General features: G+C 40.8%; 1 protein-coding gene across 1 annotated transcript in view; it reads right to left on the bottom strand.

Moving 5' to 3' along the window:
- Positions 1-1,423: 1,423 nt before the first annotated feature.
- hsf2bp (heat shock transcription factor 2 binding protein) overlaps positions 1,424-20,373 on the bottom strand; it is a 28,764-nt gene continuing 9,814 nt past the window's right edge. Inside the window, exons 4-9 of the mRNA XM_088914757.1 lie at positions 18,563-18,721; positions 15,422-15,566; positions 9,855-9,972; positions 8,246-8,349; positions 2,669-2,893; positions 1,424-1,489 (exon numbers count right to left, since the gene is read on the bottom strand). Coding sequence (XP_088770883.1) covers positions 2,685-2,893; positions 8,246-8,349; positions 9,855-9,972; positions 15,422-15,566; positions 18,563-18,721 — 735 coding nt within the window. The 3' untranslated portion in view covers positions 1,424-1,489; positions 2,669-2,684. The remainder of the gene's footprint in view (positions 1,490-2,668; positions 2,894-8,245; positions 8,350-9,854; positions 9,973-15,421; positions 15,567-18,562; positions 18,722-20,373) is intronic.

The following is a 20,373-nucleotide window of genomic DNA, read 5'->3' as shown; positions in this document are numbered from 1 at the left end:
TTATAAAGTTTCAATATTGTTAAACCCAATATTTTTCAAGATTTACAATTATTTACAGTTTATTTTGTTAACTTTTGCTAAGTGCCTACCATGAAAATGGTAAACCTATGCAGTGCTTTTAACCATCTCTACTGAATACAAGTATAATATTATGTAAAGTAGCTTGTGTTAAATATTATTAAACAGTACAATTCAAACGAGAACTCCAGAGACACTTTACAAAGGATCTGTCAAATGAGGCTGTATCTGTAACATTATGGCTGATTCCTATTCTGTTTAAAGTTTCTGACTCATACTCGTCTACAATGAGGGCATGTTTTAATCTAGTGAATCATATAACTTGTGTTATTTTTACATACACAACAATGCCAGAACAGTGGCAAATATATTATTTTGTCTAGCATTTATGGATAATACATCCAAAGACAATGTATTATATTAATGAGCAGCTGAACAGTGTCCATTGCCAAAACAACTGTGGAAAATGAGACAAACTGCTTTTTAAACCCAGGTGCACAAGAGTTGTACAAAAGTGATTCTTTTTACATTTTTTTACTTAATAACAAAAAATCCATTACAATTTTATATAAAATAAGGTCTAATGAATAAGATGCTCAGACTCAGCTAACAACACTGGGAAAGAAGAGAAAAGGGACTAAAAAGTCACCATCAACGCAGATTCATAAAAAACCCATTGTAATACAATAGAGGATAGAGGAACAAAAGCTGTGATGTGTGATAAATCACTCTAGTGCCAAGTGAGTCAATGACTAGTGAGCCAAAGACTTCATCTTTAAACACTTTGACTAGACCAGCCTGTCTCTTCTGAACTAAACCCTCTTTTTCTCCCCTACAATGACAACCCTTAATAAACACTCATTCTTGCCTTATATGGGCAACAAAAAGTGCTGAAAGGAAGTCATTTCTTTCACATTTTTCTGTGTCACAAAGGTCCATCAGGTTTATTTTGCAATCACATGTTACGAATGTGGTTACAAAAGGCACATGCCATCGCCTTTGACATTTAAAAATTAATGCACAGCATGGAAAATGGCATGGAAGGTCAAGAGACCTCTTTACTTTCAGCATACATACAGCTTTTTAACCCCTTCACTCCACTATGTCACACAGAAATGACCAGGTGAAATAGATATATAATAGATGTTAAACATTCAGTGAAACACATGGATGTACATTAACAAAAAGTTTTGCTCAAAATAAAGATAAAAAATCCTTTAAAAAAGGCATCAATGGTAATTGTCAAATGTTCCACAGAAGAACAAAGATATGCTGCCGTCTACAGATAAAGTTTGTAATGCACAAGCAGTTCTTTGGCAAAGGTATGTTGACTCTGATGTGACCTGTGAAGAACACTACATTTTCCAGAACTTGCTGTTATCTCCGGAAAGAAAAAAAAACTTTATAAGCAGGAATCTTCTTGTTCCCCAAGAGAATACAGTGCAGGCACCAACGTCACCTCCAGAGAAACCTTATGGTAAAAAAAAAGATTCATTAAGAGGTTGTTGTCAGGACTTTATTGGGTAGTGTTGCCTCCTCTGTCATCACACTCCCCACTCTTCAACAGGGTATGGGCTTGGTAAAGCTATGGGCGAAGCTATGGGAGTGGCCATCTGGCCACACCTGCTTCACTACACCTGAGACACTTGGCTTTTATGGTAAATATTTTATCTGAATGCTGTTGCATAAAGACAGCATAATCTCTTCATCACTGCTACCCTGGATGTTATATTAGCATGCATAACATTTTACAGAGACATGTGCAAATGATATCATGTGAGAATAGTTGGTCATGACATTTGTTTTAGCATCACATTGTACCAAGCTCTATACATTATGCTCAAACAAATGTCATGACCTCTTCTTCTCATGTTTTGTCATTTGAGCATGTCTTATTTCTCCGGTAACACTTGAACAGAAAATAGCACAGCACTTACAGTACAAGGCTGACTCAAAACATTCAGAGCCCAAGACATCTATCTAAGACATCTAAGGCTATTTTGCTGTGGTTCATGCAATGAAAACATTTAAACTGCACATCCGTTTTGTTGCATAAATCTTGAAATGATAATCACACATCTTTGGCAGCACCTGTCCAAACCACAAGTCAGTATGTAAGTGACTCATAATCATCTCAGATGTTTTTCACATACACACAAGTATATGTTTTTATTAGATCTCTTCTAATTCCTTTAGATATCAGAGAGAAAATATAATGTAAAGGTAGATTTGCTAAAGTGACACTGGACTGCTTGATTCTCTACCATATCTAACAACAAAAAAAAGCCACCACTTGCTGAGATTGTGAGATTATTTTATTTCTCTTGGAACTGGATCAAAACCTTGTTTTCACACAATACAGGGGTGCCTGTAATTATGTGCTCCAGCTGTTTTGTCTCCATTTCTTCTTTGGATTTAACTCTCACTAGTTTACTTTTTTGAAATTCCAGGGGTCGTCACAGCAAGTGGTGCTTAAGATGTTCTAGCGAGTTACCTCATTCAAGATACAGAGTGCCAATGCCTCCATGCAAGGGGTGGAGTTACCATGACTTTTAAAACCTGGTCGCTTTTGTTGTTAGACGTGGTAGAGCATACTCAACTCAAGCGGTCCACCAACATGTGCTGGAGACCACTTCTTTCAGGAGCTCACCCCCACAAACTGCTCTTCACCACTGGGAGACTGACGCCCCCAGGTCCTCCAGCATCTCGCTGGCGACCTTGCGCAGGGTCGGGTGGGGGCTGGCCGCCAGCTCTCTGATGCGCGTCAGGGGCAGTGTCTTGTGGAGCTCCGAGGCCACTGTGGGCAGCAGCCCCTCGTCCAGGACAATGGATTGCAGCAGGCGCAGGGTGTGGAGGCAGACGCCCAAGTCAGGATCTGACAACGACACCCAGCAAAACACAAGCTTTAAGGAAAGATCTGAAGGAGGATTTGCCCGAGCACACCTCACTAAAGCAGCACGTGACCTGAGCAAGCCACATGCCTGGGAGATTACAGTCTTGAGTCCTGAGAGTGCAGCTGGTGTTGACATTCAAGGAGGCACAGTGTTCCTAAGTACTGAGAGGGAACCAGCTTGGATTTACTTTTAGCGTGTTACTCTTAAGTAAGAGAAAGGATCTTCTTCTCCTCTGGTGCGCAGACTCTCTAGTGCGACACAGAACCCGAGTTCTGTCACCTAGCTGTCACGTCCTGGAGTCAGAGGACGTGAGCACACAGCAGGACCCGAGGGCACCGACAGATCCCAGTAAAATATTTAAATATTTAAAAGTACGAAAGACAAATTGTTTAATTCTACCCAAAGAGGAATGATAGTCTGGTTTGTGCTTCTCTTTCAAGAGTGAAAATGTAGAATTTCCCCTACGAAATGAAACTTGCTTTCGAAAGGCGTGTAAAAGGAAAGGATGAATGAACTCGATTTCTAAAAGCTCAAGATCCCATCATGGTCAGGTATTTCAATTTGCCTTAACCAAGATAAACAGAAAAAGTCTTTAAAGATAGTGATTGCTTTTATTACGTGTCTTAGCAGGGACTGAGGCTGCCTAAGTCTCTCATTGAACATAAACCTATTTTCAGTGAAGGTTCTGTGAAAATAATGTCAAACCAAATTTGTATTGTACCAGAACAGCAGAGCAGCTTTATAACAGGAGGCACAAACAGAATTCTACCAATTTTAACATGAGGCACAGCTAAAGGAGATTTCTGCTGCTACTTGATACTTGACCAATTTAACATAAAAAGTTTTTTTTTCTATTATTGCATACTTACATATAAATCAAACTCCTTAAATGTACATTTAAAATAATAACACTTTACAAAACAAGGTTTTATTACAAAATTCGCATCTGCATTGGCCATATGCAATTTTATCAGTAATTATTAGTGGTAATAACTATGATGTTTCCAAGCAGTGTATTTTACAGGTGAAAAGAAACATAATCCCATATTTTCTCTTGGTCTTTAGTTTCCCTCCCATAAGTAAAATGAGAACATTTTCATTATATTTCAACCTCATTTTACTTTGTTTTCTGAGGGTAATTCTAAGTTATCACAGCTGACTTTGGGTTGTGGGAGTATGAAACCAGTCGCCCAGCTATCCTCAAAAAGAGATCATTGGTTGAGATCATTGGGCCAATTAGCCACTAACTACTAAACTGAATGGGCTGAAGGACCAGCTCTCGTTTGTAACCTTTCTTACGCTCTCACTGGAGTTCCATCCTCCAGGAGCACAGCCCCCGCCCCGAGGAAGAGGACCAGTGTTTCCAGACACGGTGAAGGCTTTCACACAGTGCACACTGGAGCATGAGGCTTTCAGCCGAGACCTGACAGCACTGGATATCCCCCCCGGCTGCGAGGCAGAACGTTGGTTGATTGTGTGAAAACAAGTGATGAATGGATCAGGGATCTATCACCGCTGCTTCGTCCTGAGGGCTCCCTTATGACCCTGCACGCTGATGGCAGAAGGCTGTGGTTCAGCAAGGAGACTTCCCCACTCGTGAAGTTTCTCTGGTGAATAATTCACCAGTTCAACTTACTAATCCACAGTTACATACAACAATTGTAAGCTTTGCAGTATTTTAAACAAAACTGAAATACAAAGGAAGTTTGCTCTGGCATAGACTATCTAGGATACCATTTCACAATTCATATCTCTGTACGTTATAAGGGAATTGGAATGCATCCAAGATGTTTCTTGAAATTGACATCAGTCTCTCTTTTATATCCATCAATTCACTGCTGCCTCCAAACCAAATTTTCTAACCATACCTAACTTTATAAATGGTATAACATTCATGGTTAAGATTATTTTGATAAAAATGCAATGAAGTGTAAAATCTGGATGTCTTGTCACTTGTATTTTATTGGTATTTTGTTATTTGAGTAGGCTGCATGCGTCACTTAAAACCCAACTCTTGGCCTGAGCAGAGAAAATGAAACCCAGGCCTGGAGCAGAACACCCCGCTAGTCCTACTCACCCTTCTAATCCTGCGAGATTACCCGTCCCCTTTGTGCCATATGCTCTCGCTCACACTATGCCTAAACCTCTCACCCTGCCAACAGCTGGTCTCAGTCACATTCTCGTGGCACATGTCACTTGCGCTTATGCAGTGGCTCAGAAGGCCTGGGCTCTCTCTGCTGGCGTCACAGGGTGGAGAGCTGCGATAATGCTTGATGTCACTGCTGCTCAGCCCCAGCCTAATAAAGCCAGAACAGCTGCCAGAGCTGCCCCTTATCTCTGTCGCCGCTGCTGCTCTCTCGGCAGCCCATCTACACGGTCCTTCTGCAGGGCCCCGGTAATTGCATTACATCAGCTTTAAACATCTTACCTATGTAATGTGCTTACTGTGTGGCGATAAGCACAGAGTTTTCCGTACTGCCAGCGTTCCTTAACCCACCCAAGGCGTACAACTACCACTCCAGCAGCCAGATTGGAAGCAGACCGAATTCAAAGCCGAGAATCGCTTCTGATAAATCTTTTTCACAACATCAATGTCTTTGGCAGAGTCAGGCTTTAATCTTTTTTGAGCTGTGCTCTGAGTGTGAAGTAAAACAAAATATGCTTATATGCTCATATACTTATCTATTCTTATATGCTCATTCATGTTCAGGTTATTCACCAATTTTCTAACTAAGCGGTCTAGCTAGGCACTAAAGGTAGGTGATTCTGGTTACTTTGATTAAGACTCGTTCTGAGAGCATGCTGTGAAAACCCAGTGTGACGAATCCAGCTAATTGCCTCTGAAAAAACAGTGATGGCCCCAGCTTGTGCTCTGAACAGCTTTGAGACCTGCAATTAACTGAATATCTCCATCTCCATGTTCTGACTTACACAGGTACAAACGATTACTACAGTGGCTCTGAATCTCACTCCCTGCAGAGAAATAATGATGCATGTAAATGAATGTATTCTAGTAAGTGGTTTTGTCAATCACGGATTAAATGCCTTGTTATTTTGAATGATTTTTTTTTATTTGTTCAGGGCAGAATGTGGAAAAAAGGAGCTTATCACCATCTTTGCACATCAAACCATAATCTAGCCTCATTCTATTCCATAAATGTGATTTTCATCTAGCAAACCGACTACCAAAGGAGCTGGATGGGTCTACCAGGAATTAAAAGCTTCCTTTTTAAATTAAAAAGTTAAGTGTAATGTCAGTTTCATTTCGAAAAGATCCACACATCTTAACATTCAGAGATGTATAAACTATAAAAACACATGGATACTGATTTGAAGACTTTTTCATTATTATTATAGAAGAGAAACTTCTATATAAAACCTGCTGGATGGTAGTCTTGACAAGGATACAATCTGGGACAATTATTTTCCTTTCTCTCAAAGCTTAGCACACTTGCACACAGGACACATACAGCACTGCACCAGCAGCTCTATGTGAAGATAGCCTCTGACTGTCACATTTGCACTCAAAGTGCAACCTTTACCTACGTACTCAAGCTTTGTGAGTGTCCTGTGACTGAAAAAAAAAGCAAGGTTATAGTAAGAAATAAGGCTACACCAGCCTGCTGTGCAAAATCTGACATTTTGATCACATGCCTTTTCATCATCTTTAAGCCTTGTGGAATTTGTTCCAGTTTTCCTGCTTTTCATGTGAGCACACATTCCTTATGTTGGAATTATTTTGTTATTCGTAGTTCAAAATTAACAGAATTGTTTCCAAATATATACTCATGACTATATTTCTTCACACCAACTTGTATTCACACCTATGTTTATTGTTTTTATATATATAAATTATATAATATATAATTTAACAAAATGGGACATTCCAGGTGCAGCGGTTAACAATGCTGTCTCACAGTCCTGGGGCACTGGGTCCAATTCTGGAGTCTGGGTGCTATCTGAGTGGAGTTTGTATTGTATGTTCTCCCCATGTTGGAGTAGGTTTGTAGGTTGTAAATTTTTAGGTTTCTGTGAATTATAATGATGTAAGTGGTGTCTGCAGAGTACTAATTAGGATTGAACCACACCCTAATGTAGATAATACTAGCATAGTGTTATGAAAGACTTCTGACAATGCAAAAAAACTGCAGTCACTAGCTCTGCTTTTATTCAAGACACCATACAATGCATTCACCGTTTCATACTTTTGGATGTATGTTAACTGCTCTAATTTGCTGTAGAGGCTAATATGAAATATTTACTGTAGAAAAACATCAGTATGACTTCATGTTAAAAAAAGTTTAATAATTGTAAGCAAGGCTATGCTGGATAAAGCTAATTAGTTATTATTTTCCATTAGAAGTAAAAACCCACACGAACATAAAACAACATAGGAAAGGTTACAAACGAGAAGAAGCCATTCAGCTCCTTGGGGCCATTAAGTAGTTAGTAGTTAATTGATCCAAGAGTCCCATCCTGCTGTTCCTGAAAGAAGCCAGGGTATCGGCTTCAGCAACATGGATAGCTGGTTGCAGAATCCACAGCCCTTTGTCTAAAGACTCGTGTGCCTCCTGTTCTGTGTTTTAAATGCATTTCCACAAAGTCTCCACCTGTGCCCTCTGATGTGTGTTCACTGTTCTTTCTGTAGAAAACCACAAGGTTGACTCTGTCAATACCTTTAAGTATTTTGAACGCTTATATCTTATCTACTGATTCAAAGGGAAACAGGGAAACACGTTTCTCCCTGGTATGAAGAAAACATCCAAACTCCACACAGAAGACTCTCCAGGCTGGAACTGAAGCCAGGATTTCAGTAGTGGCAGAGCTAAACACTATTCCACACACCATGATTTCCCTGGGGTTTTTTACTGCAGCCTCCTAGAGTAAGGAAGATAGTGGTATTCAAGGAATGCTACCTTTTCAAATGTGTTTGGCAAAAACAGCGTCTACGGATTAAAGGGAAAATAGGTTTTCTTTTTAATGGTAATTTAATCGTCTCAGCTATGACCATTATCTAACAGCCACGGTAGTTGCAGCTCAAAGACAACAAATGACTGGTTCTGGTGCCCGACCTGGTGCTACAGTATGAATGGAAGAGATAAGACGTTTCTCTTTCTCTTTCTTATGACGTCAATCAGATCGAAATCAATCGTTTTAATATTCTGACTGGCAGTGTGACTTGTGTAGCAGTCGGCCTGATTGCGCTTCTGTGCACACAGGATCCAGAAGACCCATTGTAATATCACAAGTGCCACATCCAGATAAGGACATAAAGCTTGAGAAATCAATGACATTTAAACTTGGCATACAGATAGCAGTACAATTAAAAGAACCTTGCAGAAGTGACCACAGCAGAGGAATAAGTCCAGGGCTTTCACTGATGTACTTCAGGCCTTTCACACTGATGCTGATGTTATACAGAAACATCAGTATTAATCTGCAAAGTAAAGAAATTGCAATTTCAGCTGTTTCCCTGACTTTGCAATGATTATATATTTCTTTAGTGAATTAAGCTTTTAAAGCTTCTGTATAAAAGGCAAAAATGTTTTTAAAAACAGCTTTTGAGGCAGGGTCTTTTTAGGGTGGCTCCATTTGGCTGCTAACAATGAGGAAACTATAGACTTACTCTCTAAGGCACCCCCAATTGTTTTTTATAAGAGTTACAGCTGGTCCCGCCCGCTGCATAACATTTATGAAAGAAAAATACGGAAAAGTCATCAGTTACAGGATTGCTTCTCTTTAAGCCATCCACTGTTCAATTTAGATACAAATTAGAATTTGAGTTCAAATATTGGCATTTAGAAAAATACCTGTATTTATAATGTGTATTTATAACAGGTTATGTGGACCAAACTGTAGCATGAAATAAAAAGGGTATAAATAGGTGACATCAAGGGATCAAATTGTGCAGGACGAAAAGAGCTAAATGGAATCAATTTCTTTGGTGGTAACAAACAGTATTCTTCTTCTATCTTAAGACTACTCTTTAGTCTTACAGGTAATGGTATACAAAAGTATTAGATGTCTTTTATTCATAAATAATAGTGCAGTGCATTAGCAATACATCTCAGAATAGTAACAAAATCTAGGAAGCTAATTATAACATGTATAAACTTACTTTCCTTGGCGAAGTATGCATGTACTGTATATATGCATGCTTATGCACATTTCTATTAGATTTGACTTACAAATGACCTTTTTTTTTATTTTAGCCCTCCCAATGTGTTATTGTTGTTCTTAATCAAGCAACTCATTTCAGCAGCCCTGGAATGTGCTTAGTTAGGCCTCTTATTCCTAATCCCAACAGCAGAGCTGGGAAAGACATACCTGTACAGCTCTCACTGACAAAACAGTAAGCTCTCAGAAGCCTGGCTGTCACAGCCCCTGTCACAGGGGTTGCTGTGGCTTCGCAAGAGGAGGATCCGTGGCCCATTTAAACTCACCCAAGCCAGCAAAACTGGGCCAATCACCTCTTGGTTAATAACATCAAAGTAGTGATGTCGGCATTGAATGGCTCTACCTGCCTGTATGCCTGCATGTACTGTATATATGCAATTATACTTTAATGTTATCTTTTAAATACCTATGTGACACGTTTCTGTATATAATACTAACATGTAAATGCAACATGTTTCCACTTACAGGCCTTGCAAAACTATTTACCTCCTTCCCATGCTGATTTTGTTGAATTACAAATGATTAAAACAATTTTTTAAAAGGTAATGCTTTATTCAAAGCTTAAATGGTCTATCTGAATACTTTTATGATTGTTGTTTTTGCTGGAATTTAATGTATCACCTAACACCAGCTTGTCACAGGTACCTGTACTTTTGCAAGGCACTGTAAATTGGGAGGAAAAAATTAATAAGACTAGTTTGCCAATTTACTTTTCTTGCTCTGTGTAAGAAAACGTAATAATTAAGAAGGCCTCTTAGCACTTACACTTTCAGTCTGGCACAGACACCTGGTTTCAATTCCTCCAGAAGCTGCATCATTGTGTCCAGGAGAACTGGGGAGGAGCTGGCAAGAAAGTCTCGACCGCAGGCCGCAGCAGCAATGTCTGAGAAAGGGGGCATTAGAGTCAGGATTAGGAAGGAGCGTGACAGTCAGGCACAAGTTTGATGCTTCCAGAGCAAAGCCACTTAGTACAGTCACTCATCTAAACACTGAAAAATCACAGTATTCCAGATAACGATATACGAAACACAAAAAATTAGAAACTAAATAGTTTTATTTTCTCCCTGCTCATAAACACAATTGAGTAGTTTGGTCAGATGCTAATAATTTATATAGAGACAAAGGGTATTGGGGCTTGTTTGGCGTACCTGTCTAACTAATATGTTGAGGCTGACTGAACCCCTAAAGATCCCCAAAAACACTGATGCAGAATTCCTAATGCTGGTTTATTACACGCAAGCTGAAAGCCCACTGGATTGGTTCAGATATACGTGAGGTAAGTGTCAGAAGACCACTGGTGTAGAGTGCGATGGTGGGGATAAGAATTTCACGTTGGGCTCCAGAAGATGCTGTGCCGATCCTGGAAGAGTGGATGGAGAAGTGATTAATGCTGAAGCCAGCTTCAGTTAGCACCATGAAGGTGATATAGGAACCAGTGCAGAGTAACCATTTGCGGGTTCTTAACAATAAACAGGGGTTCAGATGAAATGTTTGACTAGGCAAATAAAGGGATTTATAAGACTTGATAATGGAGCTGGGTTTGCAATAGGGAAGGTAATGCCTTGATCTAACTGCTGCTTTTAAGATTATAATTACATCAAGAGTATTTCGAGTAGGTAGCTGCGTCAGCATGCGTAGGTTGCACAGGAACAGGTAAAAGGTTTATTCCATGATGAAAAGAGAAGAAAGGAAACACAACATAACAGCTGATAGAGAGGTCTAAGAAACAGGGGTGGAGGGGAGGGTGAAAGGTATGGCTAGCAGCAATGAATCTGGAGCAAGAAACTGAGGAAGGCGAGTCAAGAGTCAAATCAATGAGAAGTGAATGGTGGCTGCTTCTTGGTGAGAAATGCAACCTGTTAAAATTTCAATTTGAAATAGGAAGACATTTAGACAGTGAAGGTATCTCGATTTGCGGATGCATTCAAGTAAATCAGAGATTTTATCAGTATTTATGGAAGAACTGCAAATTGTTCATTTGAGATAGAAGACTGGAGGGGGGGGGGGTCCAGGACTTTCACAGGACTTTTACCATCCTGACCAAGGAGTGGAAAGTGTGGGGTGCAATGCTCTGGAAAGTTTCCAAAGGGTGATGAAAGGATTTAGAGAATGAGAATATGGATTCCTAATAGCAAGGAACTGGCATTGGTGTTTAGTCTGATCACCTGGACTTGAGGTCCAGAATTGCTGGAACTGAACACAAGAGAGAATCAGCAATCTGGTCTGAGTACCCAGGGACATGGGCCATGCAAATTATAAACTGACTGCATAAGGTACCACAGTGATCTTAATAAGGAGATGGGAGACAAAAAGCACCCCTGGGGAATGATGAGCACAACATAAAACTGAAAAAAGAGAAAAGTTCAAACTTTGTATAAGAGAGAGCGAAGAAAGTTGGAGAGGTATCTAATAATGTGCTGAAGTTTGGCTTGTGTTAGGGAAACACAATAAGAGCTGGAGTCCAGAACCATCTGAGAAAACTCCATAAACACTTGGCCCCTCTATGTCTTCTCTGAACTGAGAGCAATTCAGAAACTTGAAAAGAAAGACTGTGTGGTGTAGGAAGAAATCGGGATTGGGGATTAAGCTACTAATGATCGAAATGAAGACACATGCAGAGCTGAAGAATCAATGATGGAGAAAATCCAAAGGAGAGGCTGTCTTAAAGTGAATGAAGGAGGATTTGTGGAACAGCTTTGAAATATGGGTGTAAATGCAGTACACATCTTTGGGGGGAGAGAGCCTAAGCCCCTTTAAAAGCTACAGATGTAAGGAAAGCTGCCAATGTTTAATTTAGTCTGACTTGTCTTCCTCCTACATAGGTAATAGTGCGGCCTCTAGCATCTTTCAGTCCTGCAGAGGGTGTGAGAATCACTGATGGGGAAGGGGAGGACAGGAGGTACCTGTAGGGCAGCTGGAGAGGGGGTAGTGTGATGATGAATGAGAATGAGAGCACAGGTGATGAAAGTTGTACTACGCAAGCTGGCAAAAAGGCACAGCAGAGCTCAGTATTGAGCTCCCCAGCTGGAGCGGTGCTTCCCCTGTTGCAGACAGGAAGTTGCGTCAACAGTGAGCTGCTTGGAAATTCGAAAAAATTCAGAACCACCGAAGCGAGGGAACACAGAGCAAGATATTCCCACATACAGAAGCAAGCAGTTCCAAAAAATCTTCATGGCATTTTTAACATAATGAGTTAATGGTGCCATTTCTATGTAAAGTATTAATCATAAATTTAAAATTTATTGTTATATATTTTATATTGTTTATCACATGCATCACAAATACAATGACACATGCAAAATGAAAAACTCAGTTTTTCACATAAATAGCAGAACTATAATAATAATTCCTTACACTTAAAGAGCACTTTACAGGACACTCCACCAATTTGTAGCCCCACCTGGTTGATGTGAAGGCAACCAAAGTGCACCAGTACACTCACAACACACCAGCTATCGGGGGAGGAGAACAGAGTGATGAAGCCGATTGATAGATGGGGATTGGCAAAGGCCAGAGTGGGATATATCACCAGGGTTAACACCCCTACCCTTTTTGAGAAATGCCCAGGGATTTTAAATCTCATCAAAAGAACGGCACCGTTTTTACTGGATAGTTCCACCATCCCTATACTGGGGCATTAGGATCCACACACACCTAAGGGGACCATTGTCTACTGGTCACACTAACACTTCTTCCAGCAGCAACCTTAGTTTTTCCCAGGAAGTCTCCCATCCAGGTACTGACCAGGCTCACACCTGCTTACCTTCATTGGTGTACCAGTTATGAGTTGCAGGGTGATATAGCTGCTGGCCTAACAGTAGCTAATGACCATACTCCCAGACATGTATTAGGGCCCAACAGTTGTGATGCTTCACAAATGCTAAATGCTAAATATCCATGAAACATTCACTCCGCATGTAGGAAAGACATTATTACTCATTTCTGTTCATCAGAACTATCATCAAAAGGTCTAAAGGCAAAAGAGCAGCTTTGTCAAATAATCATTCTCGATAACCTATTTTTAAAAAGAGGCTTTCAAAATAATTAATAAAATACACAAGTTTTTGTATCACCACATACACATCAAAGAATACCCACTCTGCTCTGATATGGGTGCTCTCAGGTAAAACAGGCTTGTAAAATGACCAATTCCAATCCAACCCTTTTTTCTGACTAAATTAGTCATCTCTCTCTCTCTTTTGTGCTAGTGAGAACTTCCTCCACTCCAGACATGTGAATAGCAGCTGAGTCTTGCTGACTTCTGGGAATTAGTCCAGGGTGTTATATCACCTAACACAAGGTAGGTACGGTAGGTAAAGTCCCCTTTCCAGGCCATAAAGGCCCATGGGGGAATGGGGGGCAAGGGCCACCATTTTTCTCAACCATCCAACACTGGAGGTGGAGGTGATGTGGTCAGAATCACGCTCCAGCCGGTTTATTACCTCCAGAAGGATTAACTCTCGGTACTCATTTGGGAAGCAGGCTGAAAGGACCTGGGAGCTGTCTGGAAGGAATTAGAGCAAGCTACATCAATTGCTTGCCCCTACATAGGACTGAACCTGGTACCTTCCGGTCAGGAGCTAGACACCCTTACCATCTGAGCCACAGCACCCAGCTACCACAAGGCAATTACAAATTCATAACATGACTTAATGCAGCAGAATGGCATAACAACACAGTAGCATGGTGGTTCGCATTGCTGTCTCACACTGCTTGGTCCTGGGTTCAATTCAGTCATGTGGTGACTTTGAAGTGGAGTTTGCATGTTCTCCCGTGGACGAGTAGGTTTCTTCCCACAATCCAAAGGCATACTAGCTAGATTAATTGGCAGCTTTATATTGCTCCCTGTGAGTGTTTGTGTGTCCTGTGATAGAGCGGTGTCCCGTCCAGGGTATATCCTGCCTTGTGCACCTCGTCTGTGGAGTTAGGCACCAGCTCACTGTGTCTCCTTATTGGACTAAGCGGTTATTTAAGATGGATGATGTGTTGGTCCAGACTTGAAGCCTGTGATTCTTCTATGTAAAAGTCCGATACTTCATACTGTACTGTCTTCACCTTGTTTTTCACCCTTATGTTTATATTATTTGGTGCAATTTTAATACTGTTTTATGGTTCTTAAGAAACAGATTAGCCAGGGGATTAATGCTGAATTTATCCAATAGTGGTATTCAGATTTGGTGCAAGATCAATAGCTTGCCTGTATCAAAAAGTCCAGTTAGGCTGGAGTAAGCTGAATGCCCCCATGCAAGCTGCTTTTGTAAATCAAAGATAAAACACTGATAACAAATAAAGAAATGTCACTTACTGCAGCCTGGACTTGGATATCTTTTTTAGCCCGTCCTTTACGTACCTGTTACATCAATACCGGGACCTTCAGGAATATGCTGCACTCGGCAGCTAAGTGCATTTTAATTACTCTACGTGTTCACCGCTGGGAACAGAAAAGGTCACCAGATGTGACTCGTTATTTCTATGGCTGTGAATTCTACCTTAATCCCCCTGTCCTTGCCAACTTTGAGTTTGCGAGTAGTAAACGGAACAGGGTAACTGAGTCAACGTGGAGATGAGCAAAAAGAGGATTAGAAAGATTTCAAATATCATATTTAATTAGAAATTGAGACACACCTCACATATCTCTTCAGCTCTAAACGCCACTTTCATATAGAAGTGATTCCTCCCTGTGAACTTGTTTGTATCTTGCAGTTGTATCTCTTTACATATATTCATGATAAAGCAGGTACAGTTTTAACTGGTGGATTGCATTTGGTATTTTCCCCATTCAGCAGACAAATATCTGAGCCAATTAATCAGTCTTACTTATTTGGATTTTGATCAGGTTATGGCATTTCACAATAACATAGTATCTTACAGGCTGAAATCACTGCTTTAAATAAGACCGTTTGCATTTTTTAGGACACCACAAGATGAAATAACATATGTTTTTTGTGAAACTGTGAAAAGTCTTATTTACAACTCTCTTGTGTACATTGAGAAAGTTTGTCATTTATCATATCTTCAGTCTGTCAGGAATTTTTTCTTTCAGTGGCAAATAATCCAGCCACTAAACAAAATCAATTATCACAGCTTAAGAGTTTCTTACTATAACTAAACTGTTAAATTTGCTTTCCAGTCTCATTTAACGTTCCTTTTCCCAGTGGACTCACAGTCCTGCTGTTTTTCAATGTTATTGAAACCCCTGATTGTGGCAGAAAGAGCTCTTTCAGCAGTGTGGGTAATTAGTATTGAAGTGCATGACTCCCCGGAGGTGAGCAGAATCTATGGTTGGTCTGTAGCGCTCAAAGAAAAAAAAAATAAAATCCCCCTGTGCTTACTGGTAATGACGCCTGCCAGGGCTAAAACAAACTGATTCTCATCCGAGCTGAGGTCCTGCTGCCCGGGTCTGGCGTCACCATCGAGTGACTTCACAAAGCTCTCCAGTGTCTGCCCGGCCACGGTGAAGAAGGTCTCCACTCTGCTCTGCAAACACACAGAGACCCCGTCACAAACACACACGTTTCTCACCCACAGCAGCGCATGGGGTCACCAGAACCAGGGAGATATGATCAGATTTTCAATCGCGCATGCAGCAAACAAAGTAATCGTGTTAGGCAATCGTTTTTTCTTTGTTTCCAGACTGCAGATTCAACTCATGTAATCTTACTCTACTTTTCAATTTCTGATTAGACATCTTAAATCAAACACTTTTGACAACTTCCCTTTATACGAGATGCTTTTCCTTAACTGTTTTGAAGTAACTATGTATGTGATTGGTCATCCATAATATAAGACAACCATTTGGAAACAGTTTCAGGTCTGCAGTTCACAGCTACCTGATTTCAAGCACACTGCATATTCACACACTGCATAAGCAATGGGCAGTTCTAATAACTGCGCAATAATGCTGCTTTACAAACAGGCTGCTAAACACGAGCCAGCAGTTTTCTGGTCCAGAATTTAAAGGTACATGTTTTTCTGCCTTTTTTTCCTCGAGGTAAAAAAAACCTCAAGATCGTTTAAAACAGTGCCTTCCAAAATGTTCCTTAGCTGCTTCAGTTTCATTCCATCATTTGTTTGACTTTCTTGGTATTATTATTTTCACAAAGTGTGACGCAGAGAGGAAGTGGCCTTTGCTTTCATGCATGCAGCAAGATCCGCTTCAGCTCCCCAGTCTGGGCCGTACACCCAGTTCTATAATTGCACAATTTAAGACCCTTTCCATGTCCTGCTGGGTCACTGTTGCCAACACCATGTGAAGACGAAATTCAGGCTTCAGAAGAATGAAACCATTTGATGTCATGGGCACATTTCATAAGCTCCCAGAAGTCAGTGATTTTACAGTAAAAATGAACAGGCTTTACATCTAGGCTGCTTGTTAATCTTGCATTCATTTATGTAGCATATTAAGGCAACAATGACAAACTGCAGGGGGAGGAAATGCCCAAAATGACAAAGGGTCTGTGTGATGACAGACACATGCAGGATTCAAGTAGCTAAATACTACACAAGTGATAAAACAATCCAATATATTTTACCAAGAATACAACACAATAGACAAAATCATTGATGTATAATTAATATCTAGCAAATTCTAAACCATTCCTGTAGCTTTTATGCCTAAAATATCATGTTTTTTATCATGAGGTTTCATATCGTCTGTTAACGATACTCTTTGTTAGGTCTCTAAAAGAGCCAGCTCTTCTAGTATCCCTAACATGCATCGGCATATCCCTACAAGGACTGAGAAAATGCAATGTTAATGTTATTTTAAATAACAGTTATGTTTTTCCACCTCTTTTTTTAACAACATTCCTATTGACTCCAGTCTGAATGATTTCAAGTTCATGGATCAACTGCAGGACTGCAGATTCCTTTAAAGACCACAGTATCTAATGCAATTAAGAGAAAAACACTGCAATTGTAATATTCTGAAGAACATGAGAATTGCTGCAATGGCCAGAGGAGACCAAAAAAGATCATGAATTACATCAAAGATTTTTCTTAAGAGTATGTTTTTCAAATTTCTTTAGTGGCATTACAGTAGTGCCTATAGTTATAGCTAGTTGGTATTCAAATTGGCATCCATCACACAGAGGACCAATTAAAAATGGCACATGATTTAAACCAAAGAGGTAGTGGCAAACATGTTCCCATGACTCCTATGATGATATGGATCCTGAATATCTCAAGGCAGCTTTTATGCACTGAAGCCATCAAGCACACAAACAGTGGTCACACCAGGCTGGTGTAGCGCCCTGTTGAGTATCCTGTGGCTGTGCATGCGAATGTTTCTTCGTGGCCCCTTCTGCAATTGTGTACAGAAATCAATAATAAAATCTAGGAAGGCAACTCACTACTGAAGTGCAGCACTCACCTACATGATGCATGACAGCCATCTGCAGCCCAGACATAGAAATGAAATGCAATTCACCATTTAAATTAAGGGGGAACTTTAGGAAGTCAAGATCGCATGAGTCCAGAGTGTAATTTAGCCAGGACAACTGCGATAACAGCATTATTTTAGTAAAAAGCCCTGGAAATAAGATAAGATCACTTTATTAGCTATATACAACTTCTTGTATTAGGAATTTGTCTTTTCGCATACCCCAACTAGCTCTCCATGAGACACACAGAGAGGGAGGGAAGCTTGGGGTCAGAGCACAGGATCTGCCATTTATGCAGCGCCCCTGGAGCAGTTGGGGTTAAGGGCCTTGCTCAGGGGCCCCAGTGGAATAGGATTTCTCTGCCGGCCGCGGGATCCAAACCAGCAACCTTCCAGCCACAGGCGCAGATCCTGAGCCACAGAGCCACCACACCGCCCTGCCCCACAAAGCATTCAGGACCTTGGTTCAACATCTTATCGTTTCATCTGATGGACAGCACCTCCTGACAGCACAGCGTCCCCAGTCTCCGTACTGTGACAATGATTTGGAAATTACTGTTCATAGGAAAGGAAACCACCTACTGGTTTATCAACACCACTAACAGCAACAACATGGATTTCTGTGGTGGTCTTCCATCCTAGTGCAGACCAGGGCTAGCCTTGCTGAGCTTCTGAGGCCTGATAAGACTGTAGCTGCAATACAGTTGTTTGAACGGGCCCACTACGTTCGCCTTACAAAACTGTTTGAATAGATCTTAAACACAGGCCTTTAGGGCTGATTTGGTATATATGGATTTCCAGCGCTATAGAATCTTTCCATATCAATTAACTTTCTACTCCCACATCCTGTCTCCCAACAACCACCACAAAAAAGCATCAGCTCACACACAGTCCCAGGCTGAACAACCAGCTTCACCCTTATCAAGCTTGTTTCTGGCAGAAACTAAATCTAAAATGAACAATTACTGCAAAATCTAACGCTACGGGATTGGTGTGGCAGCTGTGGAGAGCAGAAGCTATGGACGCACTCATGACAGGTATAGGCGTGGAGGAGCCAATAGAAGGTAGCCGAGGGCATTGTGGTTTCTGTGACCTGACTCACACCAGCCAAGATGTCCTGGATGACATCCTCTTTGCTGGAGACTCTCCAGAGCAAGTTGCACACGGCTGCCCCCATCTGGGTGCAGTACTCTGCCTGCTGCCGCAGCTGTGCCTGCGCACTCCACAGCTCCTCCCGCAGGACAATCTTCTCCTGCAGACAGAGCACAGCAATAAGCACACCGTGAGCCAGCTGATCTGAGGATCCCGTCCAGCTCTTTCTTGCAAGAAGCCAGAGTGTCAGCTTCAACAGCACAGCTGGACAGCTCGTTCCTTACTCTTACCCTCTTCACAGAAGAACTGTGTCCAGACATCAGCACCCTGACACAAGACAGAAGAAACCTGCAAGCTAGAGGTGACAGTTATCGTATTAGATCGTCAGAGAACCACAGTCACATCTTTTTAATTCCTGACTTCTGGCCAAACAGCATCTGCCACAGTATACACTAGCCAAATGAAACATATGTAGTACAATACTTAATCACTTGCAGGTAAAGAAAAAAGGGAGATTCACAGCCCTAGCAGTCCGGGCTCTCGTGTGCAGGTTACATGTGACCTGAGACTGGGACCTGTTACACAAAAGAAAAATGCAAAAATGCATGGAAACTAAACATTAGTTTTCTAAATAGGAACGTAAGTATTACGTATTTGTTAACAGCTATTGAACCAAGACTTGGTCATGTTAAGTAATTTACCCACACTGCACAGTTTACAGTTTCCTGTCACAGGCGGGTCCAACTGCAATCGTGTCCATTCAGAGTTGAAAATAGTAGGAACATGGAAGGACCCTCCTCTACTTAAGTGCACTTTGCAAAGGTCACAAGTATCTCATTTCCAACTTCAAGTATTCCATTAACTAATGTGAACAAACTGATGTGGATGTGATGACTAAGTCATTGAAGACATTAAGGGCAATTAGAGTGGAGTGAGAAAATAGACTATCACCTGCTGATCAAAACATCCCCCACCAACACCTCTTCTATTACTCTGCAAGGCTGGTTTCCAGGTGACAGAGGGTCAATAACCTCTATGAACTTGTGAAAACCCTAATCTACTTTTCAAATGTGTATTTTCATGCACAAAGAAATGGAGCATTGGCAGTAAAACACTGGGCCTTCCAAACCAGTCCAAGGCAGGTTTGTGGTAGAGGTCTCCGGCAGGTCTTTCAGGCAGTCTTGTTTGAAAGCTCTCTTTTGAAAGGCCCACCGTTTTGGTACTGGACTGCTGGAATGGGATTATGGGTGCTGTCTGTGATATCTGAAACTATAATTTTGAAATGTGATGAGCAAGTCAAGATTAATAATGTATAACTATTTAACTGTAATATAAATTAGAATTCAATAATAAATGAGAGATACAGTACTATCGAAGAGAGAGGATTTTCTATAACAGTCTGTTTGTGTAGGCTTGGGTTTCCTGTAAGAGTGAAAGATAATCAGAGATAATCTCACAACTACAAGAAGCCTTTCAACCCATTATTACACTGATGTAATTAGCACCATATTGAACAACTGAACTGACTGTGCCGGTGATACAATTATTTAAATCCTGAATGCACTGCAAAAAGGAGCCAGAAGTATACTGATTAGAATACTTGGAAGATATTTTTTTTTTAAGGCATGAACCACATCTGAAGTCCAAGAAAAAAAAATCTAAAATCAAAAGTGCACTTTTCATTTGGATTGCTAACATATGCTAATATCAGAGGCCAGGTGGAGAAGGTGTTTGTTTCGTTAAGTGCACTTTTCATTTGGATTGCTAACATATGCTAATATCAGAGGCCAGGTGGAGAAGGTGTTTGTTTCG

The sequence above is a fragment of the Atractosteus spatula genome, chromosome 4 (genome assembly GCF_055471065.1).
Source record: "Atractosteus spatula isolate fAtrSpa1 chromosome 4, fAtrSpa1.hap1, whole genome shotgun sequence".
NCBI classification, from domain to species: Eukaryota; Metazoa; Chordata; class Actinopteri; order Semionotiformes; family Lepisosteidae; genus Atractosteus; species Atractosteus spatula.
Note: the sequence above shows the minus strand (reverse complement) of the source record. Positions and strands in the feature narration are given on the sequence as shown.